The sequence below is a fragment of the Marmota monax genome, unplaced genomic scaffold (genome assembly GCF_021218885.2).
Source record: "Marmota monax isolate L192 unplaced genomic scaffold, Marmota_monax_Labrador192_F-V1.1 WCK01_AAM20220418_F8-fsc00012, whole genome shotgun sequence".
NCBI classification, from domain to species: domain Eukaryota; kingdom Metazoa; phylum Chordata; class Mammalia; order Rodentia; family Sciuridae; genus Marmota; species Marmota monax.
Genome location: NW_026695227.1, coordinates 7,562,404 through 7,581,834, shown reverse-complemented (window position 1 = coordinate 7,581,834; position 19,431 = coordinate 7,562,404). Strand labels below are relative to the sequence as shown.

The window sequence follows — 19,431 nt, the reverse complement described above, 5'->3', positions numbered from 1 at the left end:
ACAAGCAACCTAGTGAGACCCTGCTTCAAAATAAAAAAGGAAAAGGGCTAGGAATGTAGCTTAGTGGTTAAGCGCCCTTAGATTCCATCTCTGGTGCAAAAAAAAAAAAAACCTTCTACATTTAAAGGTTGGGAATATAGCTTAGTGGTAGAAAGCCCCTAGGTTTAATTCCCCACTACCCCCCCACACACACAATTAATTAATTAATTAAAATGCTGGGGGTGTAATTCAGTAATTAAGCACTCCTAGTTTCAATTTTAAGTACCACAAAAAAAATAGTAATTGTGACTATATTAACCTTTCAGATGAGGTCTCATTATGAATCTCAGGCTGGCCTTGAACTCCACCTCAGCCCCTGAGTATTGGGACTACATGTATGCATCACACCCAGCTTTTTTATTAACTTTTTAGGGGGTATGCTACCCTCCCTGCAACATCTTATTATGGAAAATTTCGAAGACACACAGTGCTTCTGCATCTGAAACCAATGAATATTTTGCCCTATTTGCTAAATGTAGTGTTTTTTGGAATCATTTCAAAGTTACACTTCAATCACAATTATTTCAGCATATACTTTCTAAAAAGAACATTCAATCAACTATATACCAATATAACATTATTGATTCATACCTTAAAAAATTAACAATATGAATTGTATTAATTCATTATGTGATCTTTATAATTACTTAACACCAAAAATACACATTTTTAAAATCAGCAAAAGTAGCCAGGGCGCACGCTTATAAACCCAGCAGCTCAGAAGGCTAAGGCAGGAAGATTCCAAGTTCAAAGCCAGCAATTTATTGAGGCCCTAAGCAACTCAGCGAGACCCCAGACTCTAAGTAAAAAACAAAAAGGCCTGGGGATGTGGCTCAGTGCTTAAGCGCTACTGGATTTAATCTCTGGTACCAAAAACCAAAAAAAAAAGTTAGTGAAAATGTTTGTGCAGAATGCTTTAGATATAAAATATATCTCAAGACAGGAATGGTAGATAACACACACCTATAATCCCAGCCACTCCTGTAATCCCAATCACTTGGGAGACTGGGGCCCTAATCCATTTAGCAAGACCCAGTCTCAAAATAAAAAATAAAAAGGGCTGGGGATACAGCATCAGTAACCAAAAAATATATATATATATTTATATACAACCTCAAATTTCCCCTTAAAGAATATTCTAGTATTTAAATTAATCTGGCTGACTTCCTGCCAATTAATATAGATTCTAAATTTCAACTCCTAAGGCTTCAAAAACTTCCAAATGTGGCCAGATAAAGTGGCACATGCCTGTAATCCCAGCTACACCAGAGGCTGAAGGAGGAGGATCGAAACTTGGAAGCCAGTCTGAGCACTTTAATGACAACCTGTCTCAAAACCAAAAAATCTAAAGGGCTATAGCTATGTGATAAGCATGCCCCTGGGTTCAATACCCAGAACCACCAAAAAAAAGGGGGGGGGGGAATAAAACCACTCTCAAATATGATCAGCTCTTCAGTATCTGAATTTTCACATTGTTTGATGTTGAACAAATAAACTGTGGATACAGGGTTTTTTTTTAAATATCAAAGTACATATTTTAACCACTAGAAATGTCAAGTTTCACCAGGTCCTTAACCCTAATATAGCTGCCTTTTTCCTTACCACTTGCTTTCTCTAAGTTAAAATATCAACTATAAAGCATTTATTTACATGATTATACTAATTTAACTCCAAAGGTAAATATTTATACTTTCAAGTGATCAATCATACCCAATTTATAAACAATCGTAGGAACAGTAATAAACCTCAACAAATTATGGTGGAACAATCCCCAAACTATAGTTAAGTAACACACACACACACACACACACACACACACACACATGCAGGATAATAAAGTTCCAATTTGCATACCTAAATGGATGAAGTAAGATATACACAGAACTATCCTCTAAAGGCCTCTTGAAGATACACAAACCACAGTAGACACTTGTGGAATGAAAAGGAAGGCTACAGGAGAGAAACTTACCCTTCACTGTATATGTCATTTTTAACCATCTAACCCATACTGCTTTTATTAAAAAGTTAGTTGAAAACAAAGCCAAATCATTGTTTTTAATTGGGCAAATAAGGTAAGAGAAACTCATACACTTGTGAGACAACCATCAACAACAGAACTATCTATAGAGTGTTTAACATACTTTTTTTATTTCCACAAAAAGGGAACCTTACCAAAAAGAAAAAAAAGTTGAAAGAACTATGAACACTAAGCATTGTTTAGTCAGTTTGTGTGTGATAACATTCATTTGAAAGAGTACATCAGTGGGCACTATGGCACATGTATATAATTTCATCTACAGAAGGTTAAACCAGGATTCCAAGTTCAAGTCCAGTGTGGGCAATTTATTGAGATGACATCTTAAAAAATTATAATTAAAAAAAAAGTGCTGGAGATATAGCTCAGTGGTGGAGTGCATGTGTTCAATCACCAGCACCTAAACAAACAAATAAATAATAAAAATTTTAAAAAGGGATGGGGATAGTGCTTGGGTTGTGGCTCAGCAGTAGAGTGGTTGTCTAGCAAGGCACTGGGTTCAATCCTCATCACCACATAAAAATAAATAAATAAAATAAGGGCACTGTGTCTATGTACAACTAAAAATATATATATTTTTTAAAAAGCATAACAGTACTTAAATAAAAAAGATGGCGATACAGATATAGCTCAGTGCTAGAATATCTCTGGGCTAGAGTCACAATACCGCAAAAAAAAATTATATATATATATATATACACACACACACACACACACACCCAAACACACACATAGCTTTTTAAAACATATGTATCAAATTTAGATAAATAGCATCAGAACCATACATAGGACTCCTAATTTAATGGAATAGCAAGGTAAACTACTATTTGGCTATAGGTGATATTCCTTTCATCTATAAATAAAATCCTTAGTTGTTACTAGAAATACTGTATATCTCTCCTATACTGATACTCATATTGAAGGTAAAAATTCAAAAACAATGCAAAGCATTTGAGAATACCCTATATCTTGGAAATCTGAAGCTATATACCTGATATTATACATTTCTCAACTTTTTGTTGGAGCAGACTATATTATGTGCCCTGGTACCTACTGTAAGTCTGACAAAGGGATTAAAAGCTAAGCCTCAGCCTGGCACATGGTGCTCGGCTTGGGAGACTGATCAGGAGAATCAGGAGTTCAAAGCCAGCCTCAGCAATGGCGAGGCACTTAGCAACTCAGTGAGATCCTGTCTCTAAATAAAATACAAAATAGGGCTGAGGATGTGGTTCAGTGGTTGAGTGCCCCTGAGTTCAATCCCTGGTACCAAAAAACAAAAAGCTAAACCTCAACCAGTTTGATTTTACAAGAAAATCAACACTCTACCTGATACTCATGAATTTCTCTTTATGAAAAAAGGGATTATACAATTCACTATATTGAAACCTATATCACAAAAGTCACTCTCTTTCTACTTTTCATAACAGCTAACAACACTTATTGAGCATTTACTATGTGTTCTGCATTATTCTATGTGCTTGTGTCAGGTTGTATTTTCCAAAAAAACTCAAAACAAGATTTCTCATCCTACTCCTTAAAATGTGGTGTCAAGAGATAGGGTCTATGTTATCACCCTTAAATATGAGCAGGTCTGAAACTACTACAGAAGTGGTACTGCCAGAATTCCAAGACTAGGTCATAAAAGGAAATATAGTCTGCTTCTATCTCTTGAGACACAGAGCTTAAAGACCTGAACTATCAAGTAAATAACCAGGTTCCTCTAAAGCCACCACGCAGAGGAGAATCTGTGAAGAACATAGGCAGAGAGCAAGAAGCCTTGAGAAATTCCACTGTTCCAGTCCCTGATATGTGGGTGTTTCGAGCACAGGCACCAGTTTGTGATAGACACATAAAGAAAGCCAGTGAGCTTTGAGGATTCCAGTACCCAGCCTTTAAGTTGCTCTACAAGTTGACAAGAAGAAGAGCAACAGAGCTAACTACCGAGCCATGCTCAGATTGCAGATTCACAGGCAAAATAATAGCTCTTTTAAACCACTGAATGTTAGGATAGGCTGTCATATAGCCATTAAGTAGAAAAATGCTTTACACATATTAGTGTACTCAATGACAATCCACAAATAATAAGTATCTTCATCTTTTAGAGAAGCTAAGACACAAAAAGTATGTGACTTGCCCTAAACAAGTACAAGAGTTAATGTCAAAAAATTTAACACATTGCTATATATTCAAAGGAAAAATTTGAATACGTTATTTACATTTGAAAAATTCGATGAGACAAGATGATTGCAAGTTCAAGGCCAGTATGGACAACTTACATCACCCTGTCTCAAAATAAAAAAGGCTGTATAAATCAGTGGTAGAATGCCCCTGAATTCAATCCTCAGTTCCACTAAAAGAGAAGAAATAAATAAGCCAGGTAAGGTGGTGCATGCCTGTAATTCCAGCCACTCAAGAGGCTAGGCAGGAGGATCACAAGTTTGAGGCCAGCTTGAGCAACTCAGCAAAACCCTATCTTGAGATAAAATAAAAAGGGCTAGGACAAAGCTCAGTGATAGAGCATTCGCCTAACATTAGAAAGACCCTAGGGCTGGGGATGTGGCTCAAGCAGTAGTGCGCTCGCCTGGCATGCATGCGACCCGGGTTCGATCCTCAGCACCACATACAAACAAAGATGTTGTGTCTGCTGATAACTAAAAAATAAATATTAAAAAATTCTCTCTCTCTTTAAAAAAAATAAAATAAAATAAATAGAAAGACCCTAATCAATTCCCATTACTGCAAATAAAAAAAAAGGAAGAAATGAGATATAGCCTATAACATACACCAAAATTACTGACACTGATTCATTTACTATGCATACAACACAAATATTTCTTTAGTTTTACATGTCATTAGCATAGACACACAAAATATTTAACATGTATATATAATTTGACTTGTTTTCGGCAGATAGTTTTACTTATAAGATAAACTAACAAATTTAAGTTTCTGGAGCAGAAGTGGTGGGGCAAACGCCAATAATTCCAGTGACTCCAGAGGCTGAGAAAGGAGAAACCCCACTTCAAAGCCAAGATTGGCCATTTTGCAAGACTCTGTCTCAAAAGAAAAAAATAAAAATCTCCGTAGAACACCAAGGTCAGTACCTGGTATGAGGAAAAAAAAAAAATTTTTTTTAATTTAGTTTCTGCAAATCAATTAGTTCCATTAAAAAATTAATTCAAATTTAGACACAACAAGTAACACTGTTCTCAGGTAGATACTGTCCCTAATTAAGAAACTAGGCCACTGAAACAGATGTGAACCTAACAATGTCAACATAAAACACATCTACTAATATTCATTCCAGGGACAAAGATATAGTCAATTTACTTTTTCTTTTATCAAAGACAAATAGTTATAGACACTGATTTTAAACAAGATAAAATCATTTAGACCATCAGATTTCTGTAAGGCTGTGAGGATTTGCTTTCTAAACTGCTACAGTGTTATAAATCAGGTCCTTCCTCAGAAACAATTAGGAAGAAAAGTATAGACAAGTGCCTATTTTACTGTATGTGTTATACATATGTGTGTTATAAATAAGTCAAATTTCCCTAAGGCCCTTCCTACTCACCTAAGGTAGAATGAATTCTGCTCTCTTTGATCCAATTAATTTGTACTGTGAATTAGCTATAAAACTCTCCTTTAAAGAAAACTTCCAGATCTAGCTTGCAACTCGCACACAGTGGATGCTCATGGTTCTTAGTGACAAATTTAAGTAGGACTTTTAAGGTAAGTAAAATATATGGCTTCGTCACAGTGACATAATAATAAAAAAATTAATTAGAGGCACACTAAAAATCATTAGCTAAATCCAAGATAATAATATTATTATTATTACTACTACTACTACTACTATTATAATTACGAGCTATTATCACTGTAATTTAAAAAGCTAAAATGGATTTTTCTAATCAAGAAAAAGACTACTCTCTATCCCCACAATTATTTCTCTGGATAAAGACAAAAGATTTTTCTCCCCAAGACCCAGCAGCATTCACTAAATTAGCCAAAAGGGACTTTATGCAACAATGATGAAATATAATCTATGGAAAACAAGGAGGCTGCAGTCTTTCGTCACCACTATGCACTGTGCACATTACTTTAAATGTGTTTCTCTTCTCAAGCCTATTGCGCTTAAAGATCACTCCACCCATATTTTTCATCTAGCTTGAGATCAGCAAGCAAAGCAATTATCTTGTAAAAGACAATAGTAAAAACATCCTACTTCAACACAATTACAAAATACATAATGACCTCTTACTCTTACTTCATAAGGAAACAATCACATTTAGTTTTTTTTAAATCAATAGAATGATTTTTCCAGATGATTTTCAAATACATGCTAATTACCAGAATGAGTACAGCAGTGCCCAACACTTCAAAAGATTTCAAATGACTAACTTCCAAGATGAGTTTAAAACATTTAAAAAAAAAAAATGTTTTGCCAGCCGGTCACAGTGGCACACCTGTAACTCCAGCAGAGAGGATCACAAGTTCAACACCAGCCTTGGCAACTCAGCAAAGACCATGGCTCAAAATAAAAAAATAAGAAGGACTTAGGATTCAACCAGGGGTAAAGCACACCTGAGTTCATCTCTCTCTCTCTCTCTCTCACACACACACACACACACACACACACAACTAACTATTCTCAGCTAGGTGTGATTGCACACACCTGAGGCATAAGGATTCCAAGCTCCAGGCCAGCTTCTGCAACTAAGCAAGACCCTGCCTCAAAATATGAAAAATAAAAAGGCCTGGGGATATAGCTCAGTGGTAGGGTGCCTTGGATTTAATTCCCAGTACCACACACATACACACACACACACAAAAAAAAGAATGGGTAAATAACAAAGCATGATACATACAAAGGAACATCACTCTCAATCATGCAATGGAATATTACTCAATCTTAAAAAGGAAATTCTGCCAGGCACACCAATAATCCCAGCTATCTAGAATGCTAAGGCAGTAGAATCATAAATTCCAGGTCAGCCTCATGAACTTAGCAAAATCCAGTCTCAAAAAAAAAAAAAAAAAAAATAGGGGCTGGGGTTGTAGCTCAGCGGCAGAGCGCTTACCCAGCGCATGTGAGGCCCTTGGTTCGATCCTCAGCACCACATAAAAATAAATAAATAAATAAATAAATAAATAAATGTATTGTGTAAAAAAATAAAAAAGGGCTGGGGATGCTCATTGGAAAGCACTTACATAGCAGGTATGAGGCCCTAGGTTCAATCCCCAGCATCACAAAATTAAAAATAAAAAAACAAATTCTGACAAATGCTATAACATGGATGAACCTTGAGTATATTATGCTACATGAAAATAAGTCAGTCACAAAAAGAACAACAGCATATGATTCCAATTATATGAGGCACTTACAGTATGCAAGAATGGTTACCTTCTTGTTTCATGTAGCCCCACTAACGAAGACAGAAAAAAGAAATATGCATCTGGTACATCCACATTCAATTCAATTCAACCTATTACTGAGTTACAAAATAGGAACAGCTTATTATTAAGTGTGGTAGTTGAGTTCTGAAAGCATAAAGATAAAAAGACTTAGCCAGGCACATTTGCACACAACTGTGGTTCCAACTTCTCAGAAGGCTGAGGCAGACTGCATTAGCCCATGAGTTTGGGGTAAGCCTGAACAACACAGGGGGATGCCATTTGTTTAAAAAAAAAAAAAAAGGCCTGGTAGTGCACACCTGTAATGCCAGCTACTCAGGAGGATCTAAAATTCAAGGACAGTCTGGCAATTGAGCAAGACCCTATCTCAAAAAAAAAAAAAAAAAAAGGAAAAGAAAAAAAAATTTTTTGGTACTGGGGATTGACTCCAGGGGTGTTCTACCACTGAGCCACTGAGCTACATCTCCAGGCTTTTTCTTGAGGCAGGTTCTGAGTTGCCCAGGCTAGCCTCAAACTTCAGTTCACCTGCCTCAGCCTCTGAAGTAACTGAGATTATAGGTATGTGCCACTGTGCAGTCTCTAATCTTTCATCTTGAAGATATGACAACAGGCTCAGTGGTAGAGGGCTTTCCTAGCGTGCACAAGGTCCTTTTCTCAACCCCCAGCATTGCAGGGAAAAAAAAAGAAAATTACAGCCAAGGAGACAAGAATGAGTATTTCAGTACAACACCAAATATATGAAATAAAAATATGGCAACTTTTGAACTCAGAAAAACCTTTGGAAAGTATCCTTGAGGGTTGCAGGTGAGACTCAGTGGTAGAGAGCTTACCTCAAATGCTCAAGACCCTGAGGCTGATCCCCAGCATCATTTAAAAAAAAAGGGGGGGGGGGGGGGTAAAAATATCCCTGGCTGGGCATGGTGGCACATACCTGTAATTCCAGTGGCTCAGGAGGCTGAGACAGGAGGATCACAAGTTCAAAGCCAGGCTCAGCAAAAGCAAGGCACTAAGCAACTTAATGAGACCCTGTCTCTAAATAAAATACAAAATAGGGCTGGGGATGTGGCTCAGTGATCAAGTGTCCCTGTGTTCAATCCCTGGTACCAAAAAAAGGATCCCTGATAGCCTCGACACAAGCAAAGTTAAACTAGTCAATATTCTGGGTTTGTCTAAAGGATATATAATATATTTGTTTGACTTCAGTTGGAGTACTTGCCAAGTCTACAGCAGAATCCTCACAACTGTACACCAAATTACTTTAAACCATTGTGTCAAAATCCTCATACTGATTGGGCTGGGGATATAGTTCAGCTGGTAGAGTGCTTGGCTAGGACACCCAAGGCCGTGGGTTCAATCCCCAGCACCACCAAAAAAATTAAATTTAAAAACCCTCATATTTAAGAAAAAGGATCCATCTGACGTTCAGAGACACAGAATCACTTGCCAAAGTTCCCTCAGGAAGTACCTAGTATTTACTAAGCCAAGATAGCAACACTGATCATTTATTCTCATTGCATATTCCTTCCACCATCTCTCTCTGTATGAGAAATGAAATAACCTCTCTGAATTAAATAGAGTCCTGGGCCCTTTACATATGCATCTCATTTAATCCTAAGAGTAAAACACTGAAGACTTTTCTGGGGGTGGGTATAGTACTGGGGATTAAAACCAGGGCTTCCAACATACAAAGCAAGTACTCTACTATTGAGTTACATCTCCAGCCTTTTTAATTTTATTTTGAGACATGTTCTCCCTAAATTGCCTGAGATGGCCTTTGAATCTATGTTCCTCCTGCCTTACCCTCCTAAGCAGCTAGGCTTACAGGCATGTATCACCTTGCCCTGCTAAAAAAGTTTTCATTCAGAAATAATAACTGATTTTTGTCATGGCCTATCAAGAGAACTAGTTTTTCCCCTCATATTCTATCTTAGCTCTCTTCAGTTCATACATGTACTTATCTGACCACCTCCTAATTTCTCCCAGATTCTAAACTGTCCTTCTCTACCTTTGCCACATATTGTCTTATAACACATAACTTTCCTCATTCCTCCAAAATCTATTCAAAAATATATAAAACATATGTCAAACTCTGTGCAAGGTGCAACAGAGAGAGCACTGATTAAGACAGACATAGCCCCATACTCAGGGAGTGCACAAATCAGCAAACAATTACTCAAATTTAACAGAGACATTGAAGAATTCATCTGCTGACATAACAACTCACAAAGAATCAGACAGAATGTTCAAGATAAGACCTGATTGGAAGTTGGGAAGAGGCAAAATTATGTGATTCACAAACCTGTACTAAGAAAGATGTGCAAAATGGTGTAGGTATAAAAGGTCCTCTGTAGTCATTAATTATTATATCCTACATCTAGTATGGATCCTCAGATCTAGGCAAGTCTCCTGAACGTGCTAGGTTCATTCCTGCCTCCATGTTTCAATTAGGCTTTCTCAAATTCTCTCTTCAACATTCATTTAAACCTGGCTGGATCTGTAGCTCAGCAGTAGAAAGCCTGCCTAGCATGCACAAAGGTCTAGTTCAATCCCCAGCACCAATAATTTTTAAAAGATTGCTGTAACATTCACCTAACCCAAATATGTCATCGCCTTCTCCCAACAATTTTTTTCATTGCACTGCTGGGAGTCCAAACCAGGGCCTCACCAGTTAACCAAATCTTCAGTTACTGACTATACAATACTCTCCAACTCTAGTTTTAATGCACTGTGACAATTTACAAGAGAAAAACAGAAAATAATGCAATCATCTCTTTAACATTCTCATTAAAAACTAAGCATCTAAGAAAGTATCATGGTATCTTTTTATTATCGCTTAATAGGGTACAATGCTAACCATCAGTTAAGTGGTCAAGGAATAATCTCTTAAACATCCAAGCATCATGTCATCACCCATCCAAAACTGTCACTTTTGTTCTAAGGCTAGTATAAAAACTACATTCACAAACGCAAACTTTTGTGACTGGGTTACAAAAATGAATTTAAGGCTAGGAATGTAGCTCGTGATAGGAAACATGCTTAGCATGTTTGAGGTCCTGGGTTCAAATACTGGCACACACACACAACCCAAAACACAAACACATCATAAACTCAACATACAGTTAAATCACTGTACATCCCCATAACAGCAAAACATATTCCATATTCCAAAGCCTTTACAATCAATGCATACTAGTTTCATATTAAAAATGACTAAAATTAAAATGTACTATGAGGCATTTCAGATCCATTAGAATGCAGTTACATTACAGAAAATTGATTAAACAAGGCAAGACCGGGTGAGGCCCAAAGACAAATTTGCTGGCAACCAACTAACACCCTATCTCAAATTGTTTTTCCCCCCCACAGATGGTTGAATGCTTGCCTGGAATGCACAAGGCCCTTGGTTCATTCCCCAGCACCATAAAATAAATAAATAAATGTTAAAAGAAAGCTAGATTAAAATATAGATTTTTATGATGAAATACTTTAATCTACCATAGCACTTTCCAAGTTTTTGCAGTACTGCTTTGCAAGTATTTGCCATACATTTAATGCTTGATACAGCACTCTTTTTTGGTATTACAAATCTTACACTATTTCATAACAGTAATTCATTCAAATGCAAACAATAATAATCATTACTAACACAGTTCATTTGTGCGGAATCTTGTCTCCTACACTCATGAAGTCAGGATTTGGTTTTGTTCACTGCTTTACTTCCAGCATCTGGCACAGATGTAGTATCTGGCACATAATGGGGATTTTTTTAAATAATTATTTTATTTATTTGTATACAATGCTAAGGATCAAATCCAGTGCCTCACATATGACAGGCAAGCGCTCTGCCACTGAGCTATAGTCCCAGCCCACATAGTGGGAATTCTACGCACATCTGTAGAAAAAAATGCCTATCAGATAGTGAACCCTTAATTATTTCGCTAATATTTTACAAGTAATCCACCTAACAATCTTACAGGCTAGGAACTAGTATTGTCCCCCTTTGATTTTTTTTTTAATTTTATTTGAGACAGGGATTCAATTGCACAGGCTTACCTCAAACTTAGAATCCTCCTGCCTCAGCCTCCTGAATAGCAGGGATTACAAGTGTGCCCCCCCACACACACCTTTTTTATGGCTTTTCTCTTTAGGCTGAGAATGATTTTTTGTTTATGTTTATTTTTATTTTTTTATGCGGTGCTGGGGATCAAACCCAGTGCCTCATGCATGCTAGGCAACACTCCACCACTGAGCCGCAACTCCAGCCCTGTGTGCCCCTCTTTTACAAAATGAGACATCAGAAGTTATTAAAGATAGTAAATAAGCAAATACAATTGTTGGCATTTCAATTTATTGCTAGTGGTATTTGAGGATTCACCATATCCAAGGTATTATTAGGTACTACAGAAACCTAAATGAGCAAAACTGTCCCGACTTCAAAAATGTCATTCAACAGGAAAGACTAAGCAAGCATTCAGATAACATGGTTCTATAGAACAGTTCACAGGATTTTTTTTTCTTCCTCTTTTTGTACTGAGGATAAACCCAGGGGCACCCTATCAATGGGCTACATTACATTCCCACTCCTTTTTGAGACACTAAGTTGCCCATGCTAGCCTCAAACTTGCAATCCTCTATCCTCAGACTGCTAAGGTGCTGGCATTACAGGTGAATGCCACTGTTCCAAGCTCACAAGATTCTTTTAACAGAAATGATGTCACTAGTACCTCAGAAACACTTTAATAATGCAGGTGGTGGCACACACATGTAATCCCAGCACTTAGGGAGACTGAGGCAGGAAGACTGCAGGTTTGAGGCCAACCTGGGAAACTTAGCAAGATCTTGTCTCAAAATACAAAGTAAACAGGGATGGAGATATAGCTCATGAAAGACCACTTAGCTAGCATGTGTGAAGCCCTAGGTTCGATTCCCACTACTTTAAAAGGAAAAGCCAAGTTTAAGGCCAGGAGAACATTCATTGCAGAAATTTGATGGGCTATAAAGGGTTATGTCAAAATTTTTGAAGAAATTCATCAGAAACTATACATAAAAAGAAAAAAAGCTAACCTGCTAAGTGAAAATACACAAACATGAGCAGATATATTTGGGTCATAAAAGATCACTATGGCTTCCTTCTCGTTCTTTATCAACTCACTTGGGAGAAATGGCTACACAAACAGCCCTATGGAGATGTTGAGCTAGTAAAATGTTGAGCCTTCTGCTCAAGAGCTACATAAGTGAGCCACCTTTGATGATACTTCCTATCTCACTGCAGTGCTACCAATACCTTTGCTGCAACCTTATAAGAATAAGCCTTCAAGTTGCTAAATTATGGGGAAATTTGTTACCCAGCATTAAACAATAGGCAAGGAATGAAATCTGTTCACATTGGATGTAAGGAAGTTTTCTGCTAGGAGCTACAGAAAAATCTACCTGGATTAAAAATCTAACTCCAATAGGCAAGATGGATGAAGTGGGAAGCATTCTAAACATAGTAATACCTGTGTTTGGTAGCAACCTAGCCTACATACAGGACTTCCTAACTGACCCAACAAAATAGTCATTGTTTATTGTTTTTTTTTTTTTTTTTAAGTTCCTTAGAACCTCTCCATATAAGTACAATATTGAAATCTGTGGGGGTTTTATTGTCCTTGTTTCATTTTAACACTGCCAAATCTTACTTAACTGAAAGCAACAACATGTCACCAATGAAAACTAAGAAATATTAGAAGCTCTTTTTCCTGTTTCATCAAAATAAAAGAGGGTGCTGAGTGTAGTAGATACATAACTGTAATCCCACCTCTATGAGAGGCTGAAACAGGAGGATCACAAGTTTGAGGGCAGCCTGGGAAATTTAGCCAGACCCTGTCTCAAAATAAAATTTAATTCAGCCAGGCACAGTGGTACATGCCTTTAATCCCAGCAGTGGGAAGGGGGGGGGGGGGGCTAAGGCAGAAGGATTTCAAGTTCAAAGACAACCTCAGCAACTTAGTGAGGACTTAGGCAGCTTAGGGAGATCCTGTCTCAAAATAAAAAGGGTTGGGGATGTGGCTCAGTGGTTAAGCACCCCTGGTTTCCATCCCTAGTACCAAATAAATCATAATAATTTTTTAAGGGCCAGGCGACAGGGGTGCTGGATATATACCACAGTGGTAGAGCACTTGTCTGGCATGTGCTAGGCCCTGAGTTCAATCCCTAGACTGGGGCGGGGGATCTGGACAGACTGCTAACAGCTGCAATTTAATTAAAATGGGTAGCTAGTCAGGCAGTAGCACACGCCTATAATCCCAGGGACTCCAGAAGCTGAGGCAGAAAGATCAACATGTCTACAATGCCAGCAACTCCAGAGGCGGAGGCAGAAAGATCAGGAGTTCAAAGCCAGCCTCAGCAATGGCAAGACACTGAGCAACTAAGGTGAGATCCTGTCTCTAAGTAAAATTTCAAAAAAAAAAAAATAGGGCTGGGGATGTGGCTCAGTGGTTGAGCGCATGAGTTCAATCCCCAATACCAAAACGAAAGGGGCAAGGGGTAGCTAGTGAAAGGGAGTTGTAGCATCAAGTAGGAACAATATATTACTTTACGCAAAGTATTTTTTGACTCAATTGTACAGATCCTTAGTAAATCTTTTTTTTTTTTTTGGGGGGGGGGGCGGGGGGAGGGTGGTGGTGCTGGGGATTGAACCTGGGGCCTTATGCATGCAAGGTAAGCACTCTACCACCTGAGCTATACCCCCCAGCCTTCCTAATCATCTTACTGGGATACTGGACTATATAAACAAATTTTCCTAATGTCCAAGCAAGCTATATCTCAAAATTTGCAACCTGTAGGGCTAGGAGTTCCAAACTCTGACCCATAAAATGATAAAGGCCTATGTCCTTTGATGACTGTTAATTCTATACTAAATATACCCTTTCTTATTAATTCCCAACGCTTATGTATGCATCTTCCACTTTACATCTGGATTACTCAGAAAGACTGATAATTGAAAGTTATCTTAAGGTTTTTATTTATTTTTTTTTTTGTAGTATTAGTGATTAAACGCAGGGTGCTATGCCTCTAACTACATCCCCAGCCCTTTTTATTTGTTTGAGACAGGTGTCACTAAGTTGTCCAAGCAGGCCTAGAACTTGTGATCCTCCTGCTCAGCCTTCTGAGTCACCAGGATTATAGTCATGTACCACCAGGCCAGGCCAATTTAGCTTTTTCAAAGTAAGTCATGGCTTATACTGGAGGAAGAAAAAACAACAACCACCACAAAAGATAGGCTGTTGTCAAATTAACCATATATATAAGAAGCTAAGAGCAGTACTTTCATAAATCTAATTCAACAGCAAGTACTTTAATAAGTTCACGGGTATTTTATGTTTAAAATTCTATTTTAAAAAGTTAATTTACTACTTGAAACTGAGACCATGTCTCCTGTTTTCTCATCTTCCCCCACCTAACCCCCAAGTACTGGGGATTGAACCCAGGAGCACTCTACCACTGAGCTACGTATCTACAGACCTTGTTATTTTTTCAGACAAGGTCTTAAGTTGCCCAGGCTGACCTCAAACTTGCAATCTTTCTGCCTCAGCCTCCCTAGCAGCTGAGACCACAGGCATGCACCACCATGCTCTGCTTTGGCATTATCTTTTCAGTATCAATACATATTCAGTACAAGTGTGGCATTTAATTACTATTTGGATGATTCACTCAACAAATGTTTCCTAAATTGATTTTTTCCCCTAAATGTTTTTTTTTTTTTTGAGAGAGAGAATTTTTTAATATTTATTTTTTAGTTTTCAGTGGACACAACATCTTTATTTTATTTTTATGTGGTGCTGAGGATCGAACCCAGCGCCTCGCGTGCCTGGCGAGCGCGCTACCAGGGCTTGAGCCACATCCCCAGCCCCTCTCCTAAATGTTTTTATAAAACAGATATTAGAAAACAAAAATGAGAAAAAGGAAATGATGTATTAAAAATAATTTTTTCAAAGTTAACTTAGTATCATAAGTTATCTTAGTTAACTTTTTTAAAAGTACCTAAAGTTTAGATTCAAAGTAAAAGAATAGCTAAGTTTTAGTGGGGTCACACAGCTAAATATACCCCCTGAAGAAAATTCTATTATCTGCATTACATAAGTAATATTATATATCAACTTTAGATTTTCAATCCAAAATAAACATGTTTGTAAATTTATCACTGGCTTTAAATAACTTTCCCTAGGAAAAATAGTCAATATTTTTTGTATCAAGTGTCATTTAATCATTTTATAAATTAGTCACTTTTCATTACTCAATACTTTCAATACATGTTTGTAAATGACATCTCAGGTCACAAACTCTAGTCTTGGTTTTAATTCTCTTAAATAAACCAGCATACCTGTAGTCTGTCACTTGGTAGGCTGAAGGAGGAAGGAAGATTGCAAGTTCAAGGCCAACCTTAGCAAATAAGTCAGACCATCAGCAACTTATCAATACTCTGCCTCAAAATTAAAAAGTAAAAAGGGCTAGAGGGTGTAGCTCACTAGTAAAGTGACCCCTCTGTTCAATTCCCAGTACCAATAAATAATAAAAATAAAAAGCACCAACAAAAATATTTAACAAATTTCAACAGCCTAAAACACATCAGATAAAAAAGTATAATATAATTTCAAAACAACAGAAAAACAGAATAGATATTCCAATATAAACAAGGTTCTAATGATAATAAAATTGCTGTCACAGGAGTGCTCCAATATTTTAAAAGTACTTTAATACTACTATACTCTTCCACCAATTACAAAAGATTACCATGAAATCAACCTATGATATCCACATAGAGTTGTGTGATCTGAAGTATAGTTTGTAAGAATTACGAATCCTTCCCAAATTTAAATAACTCTGAAAACAAAAAAACTTTCAAAATTAACAAGGAGGTTATTTCAGAATATAAAGACCACAGTCCAGTTTCACTACATAGGTTTTCTCATACAAGTAAAAATCTACCACCATGAAGTAATAAAACTATAATATTTTGCAGTCTGTAGTATTTAAGCATTAAAGTAAATTATGTTTGGTTATCAAGTTTTAATCCTTTTTTTGACTTGGAACACCAATTTTACTCCTTACTCTGAGATAAGGTATAAAAATCAGAAATTCAAATAAATATCTAATAAATATCAAGTGAAACCAAAATTTCACTTGACCAATATATATAATTCATTGTCTCCTGAAGTGACGTAATAGGTAGATGTTAATTAAAACAAAACTGAAACATACCACTTGTTATTTAAGGTGATTTATTATAACTCTCCTGAAGTGGAGACACTGAACTTGAGAACCTTTGTTCAGATTCAGCTCTATCATTTCCATGCCATACACACAAACTGCTTCTTCATCTGTTAAATGGAAGTCAAAATATTACCTATCTTGTACCATAGTTTTGAAGAAGAGGTGGAGACATTTAAACTGCAGTGCAAGGCAAACATCTGTCACATTATCTATTCTAGGTAAACAGAAAAACCACCATTGGATGCCGATAGCATAAAGTCAACTTTCAAATGTGTAGTGCTATCAATGAAAAATATAAATAGTAAAATGATAAATAGCACATGCTTCATTCTGGAGTTCACATCAATTTTTAATTTTCTGATGTTCTCCTTCCTGTCTATCTCTGTGCCTATACAGTTCAAAACCTTTCTTAAGGTTTAAACCATTTATTTTATTCTATATAAAGGTATCTTGTTAACTAAGTATTAAAATGTCAAAAATAATTTAATATTAGATTTTCAAAATATTCCAATTCTTGAAGTCCTTGGAGCATTAACTATACGGAGTTCATTTTTATCAGTTAACAATCAGAATTCCTAAAACTTCAGAATTAAACTTTTAAATTAAAATCACTATCAACTTTTTAAAATTCTATTGTTCATTAAAACATTAGCAGATAGTCAAAATAAATGCTAACATACTTTAGAAGCAGAATATGCATGATTTCATTCTTCTTTTTAAAATACATTAAAAACACACTACTTAAAATATTAAGTATTCCAAAGAGATAATAACGGAAGCACATACTATTAGAACAAATTTCTTAAATATCCTGGGGGAGGAAAATGGGGGATGCTTTTTTGTCAATCTCCAGTTACTTCTAACGAGCTTTAGAAAAATACTAATTGGAGACCTCACCAACACACGACTTTAAATATTATCAATTAAACCATGACTCTCATGGTGAAATACTACCATGTAATAAAGATTTTAAGCTACATACTGTTTTACCTTCATGAATACATTGTTACCACTTCAACTCTCTTTGATTGAGCGAAGTTATTTTAAAAGGCTATTAATTCACTATTCTTTTCCACAATGATTTCTGTGTTTTCAACTTTCTCCCAGATTTGATCAGAAAACAATTAGGACAGATTAAAATCTCGTTGGAGACCGCATTACTGAGTACAAATATGGAATTTTGGTGGTAATGATTAAATATAAAACAATTGTCTTTTTTTTTTAAGTAGAAAAAAGTGATAGTTGGGGTCTCCTCCCTGGACAAGGAAGTTCTGTTAAATCCAAGCGAGACCAGCCATATTGGAAAACACTTGTCAATTATAGTTCTGACAAGTGTTCACGAACACGGTTGGATGAAGCTAACCTTGTGTACCGAGGTGTACATCAAGGCCCTCTTCTGCTCCGCCAGAGGGTCTGGGCCTGTTTGGGGATTGTCTCCGAAGTTAGAGCAGTCCTTAGGTCCGAAAGGAGTGCAGAGCCGAGGGGAAAGAGGGCGGGGAAAGGAGAGTTGGGGGGGAATGGTTTGAGAGTTGGAAGCCGCTATCCGAGAGGGGCGCGGCGGCGGCCAGGGATTTCCGAGTTGAGAGCCTGGGGGAGGGGCCGAGAATTCGGGGAGCTGGGGAGATCACGGCAAAAAGTCCCCTTGGTCCCTGTGAGGGGTCCGGGAGTTCGAGAAGAGGAAGGGAATAGGGAAACGCTTCGGTGCACTGACCTGTCTTCCGAGTCCATGCGGCTCAGAGGTTCCCCGTCCGACGACATCTCCAGGCTGCCTCGCCGGCCCCCGGAGGTCGCGCTGCTTCCGCCTCCCCCGGTCCCGTAGCCTTCGTCGCCGCCGCTAGAGACGACGCTGCTACTACTGCTGCCGCCCCCGCCGCCGCCCTGGCTGCCCCGCGGTCCCTTGGGCTCCTCCAGGCCCTCCTTGCCGTCCCCATCCCCGCTGCTGCTGCTGGCGGCGCCGGGGCTCAGCGAGCGCGTCTCGTCGCTGCTACTCGCGCCGCTGCTGCCCACCAGGCTCTCGGCGCTACTCTCCTCCTCACCCCCGCCGCTGCTGCTGCTCTCGTCCTCTTCCTCCTCCTCGTCTTCCTCCTCGTCCTCGTCCTCCCCGGCCTGGCTGGCGCTCTCAGGGCTCGGCTCCGACATCGTCTCCGCCTCGCCGCCCCCCACTCCGCCGCCGCCTCCGCCGCCCCCACCGCCGCCGTTTAGCAGCAGCGCCGCCACAGCCTCAGCCTCCGCCTCCTCTTCCTCCTCCTCCTCTTCCTCCTCCTCCTCGGGGGGCTCAGTCCGGCCCCGCGCCGCTGGGCCAGGGCTGCCGGGGGGCAGAGGGCTCAAGCGGGAGAGCTCCTCCAGGTCGGCCATGTCGGTGATAGCGGCGGCCATGGCGGCGCCAGCTCCTCCTCCTCCTCCTCCCCGCCGCCACCGCCTCCCTCTCTCGACTCTCGCTCCCTCGCCCCCTCCCAAACGCCCAAAACTCCGCTGCCGCCGCTGCAGAGCAGGAGGAGGGCTCGCGAGCTGCGTCAGCCTGCACACGCGCTACGGAGCCCGCGCGGGGACAGGCGCGCGACTGCGCGCACTCACGCGGAGAAGGCTGCGCGCCTGCGCGGCGGCACTAGAGGGCACCTCCCCCGCGGCGAGTTCTGCGCCCGAACCCCCGCCGGGCCCCACAGAGTGCTCAAGAGTTTCCTCCCGGC

The 19,431-nt window shown here is 38.9% G+C and overlaps 1 protein-coding gene across 3 annotated transcripts in view; it reads right to left on the bottom strand.

Moving 5' to 3' along the window:
* Aebp2 (AE binding protein 2) overlaps nt 1-19,154 on the bottom strand; it is a 194,555-nt gene extending 175,401 nt beyond the window's left edge. For 2 of the 3 annotated variants that reach the window (XM_046436023.2, XM_058576362.1), the window contains exon 1: nt 18,456-19,154. In XM_046436023.2, coding sequence (XP_046291979.1) covers nt 18,456-19,120 — 665 coding nt within the window. In that variant the 5' untranslated portion in view covers nt 19,121-19,154. The remainder of the gene's footprint in view (nt 1-18,455) is intronic. The other variant, XM_046436024.2, reaches the window with a different exon arrangement.
* Between the last annotated feature and the right edge of the window lie 277 nt (nt 19,155-19,431).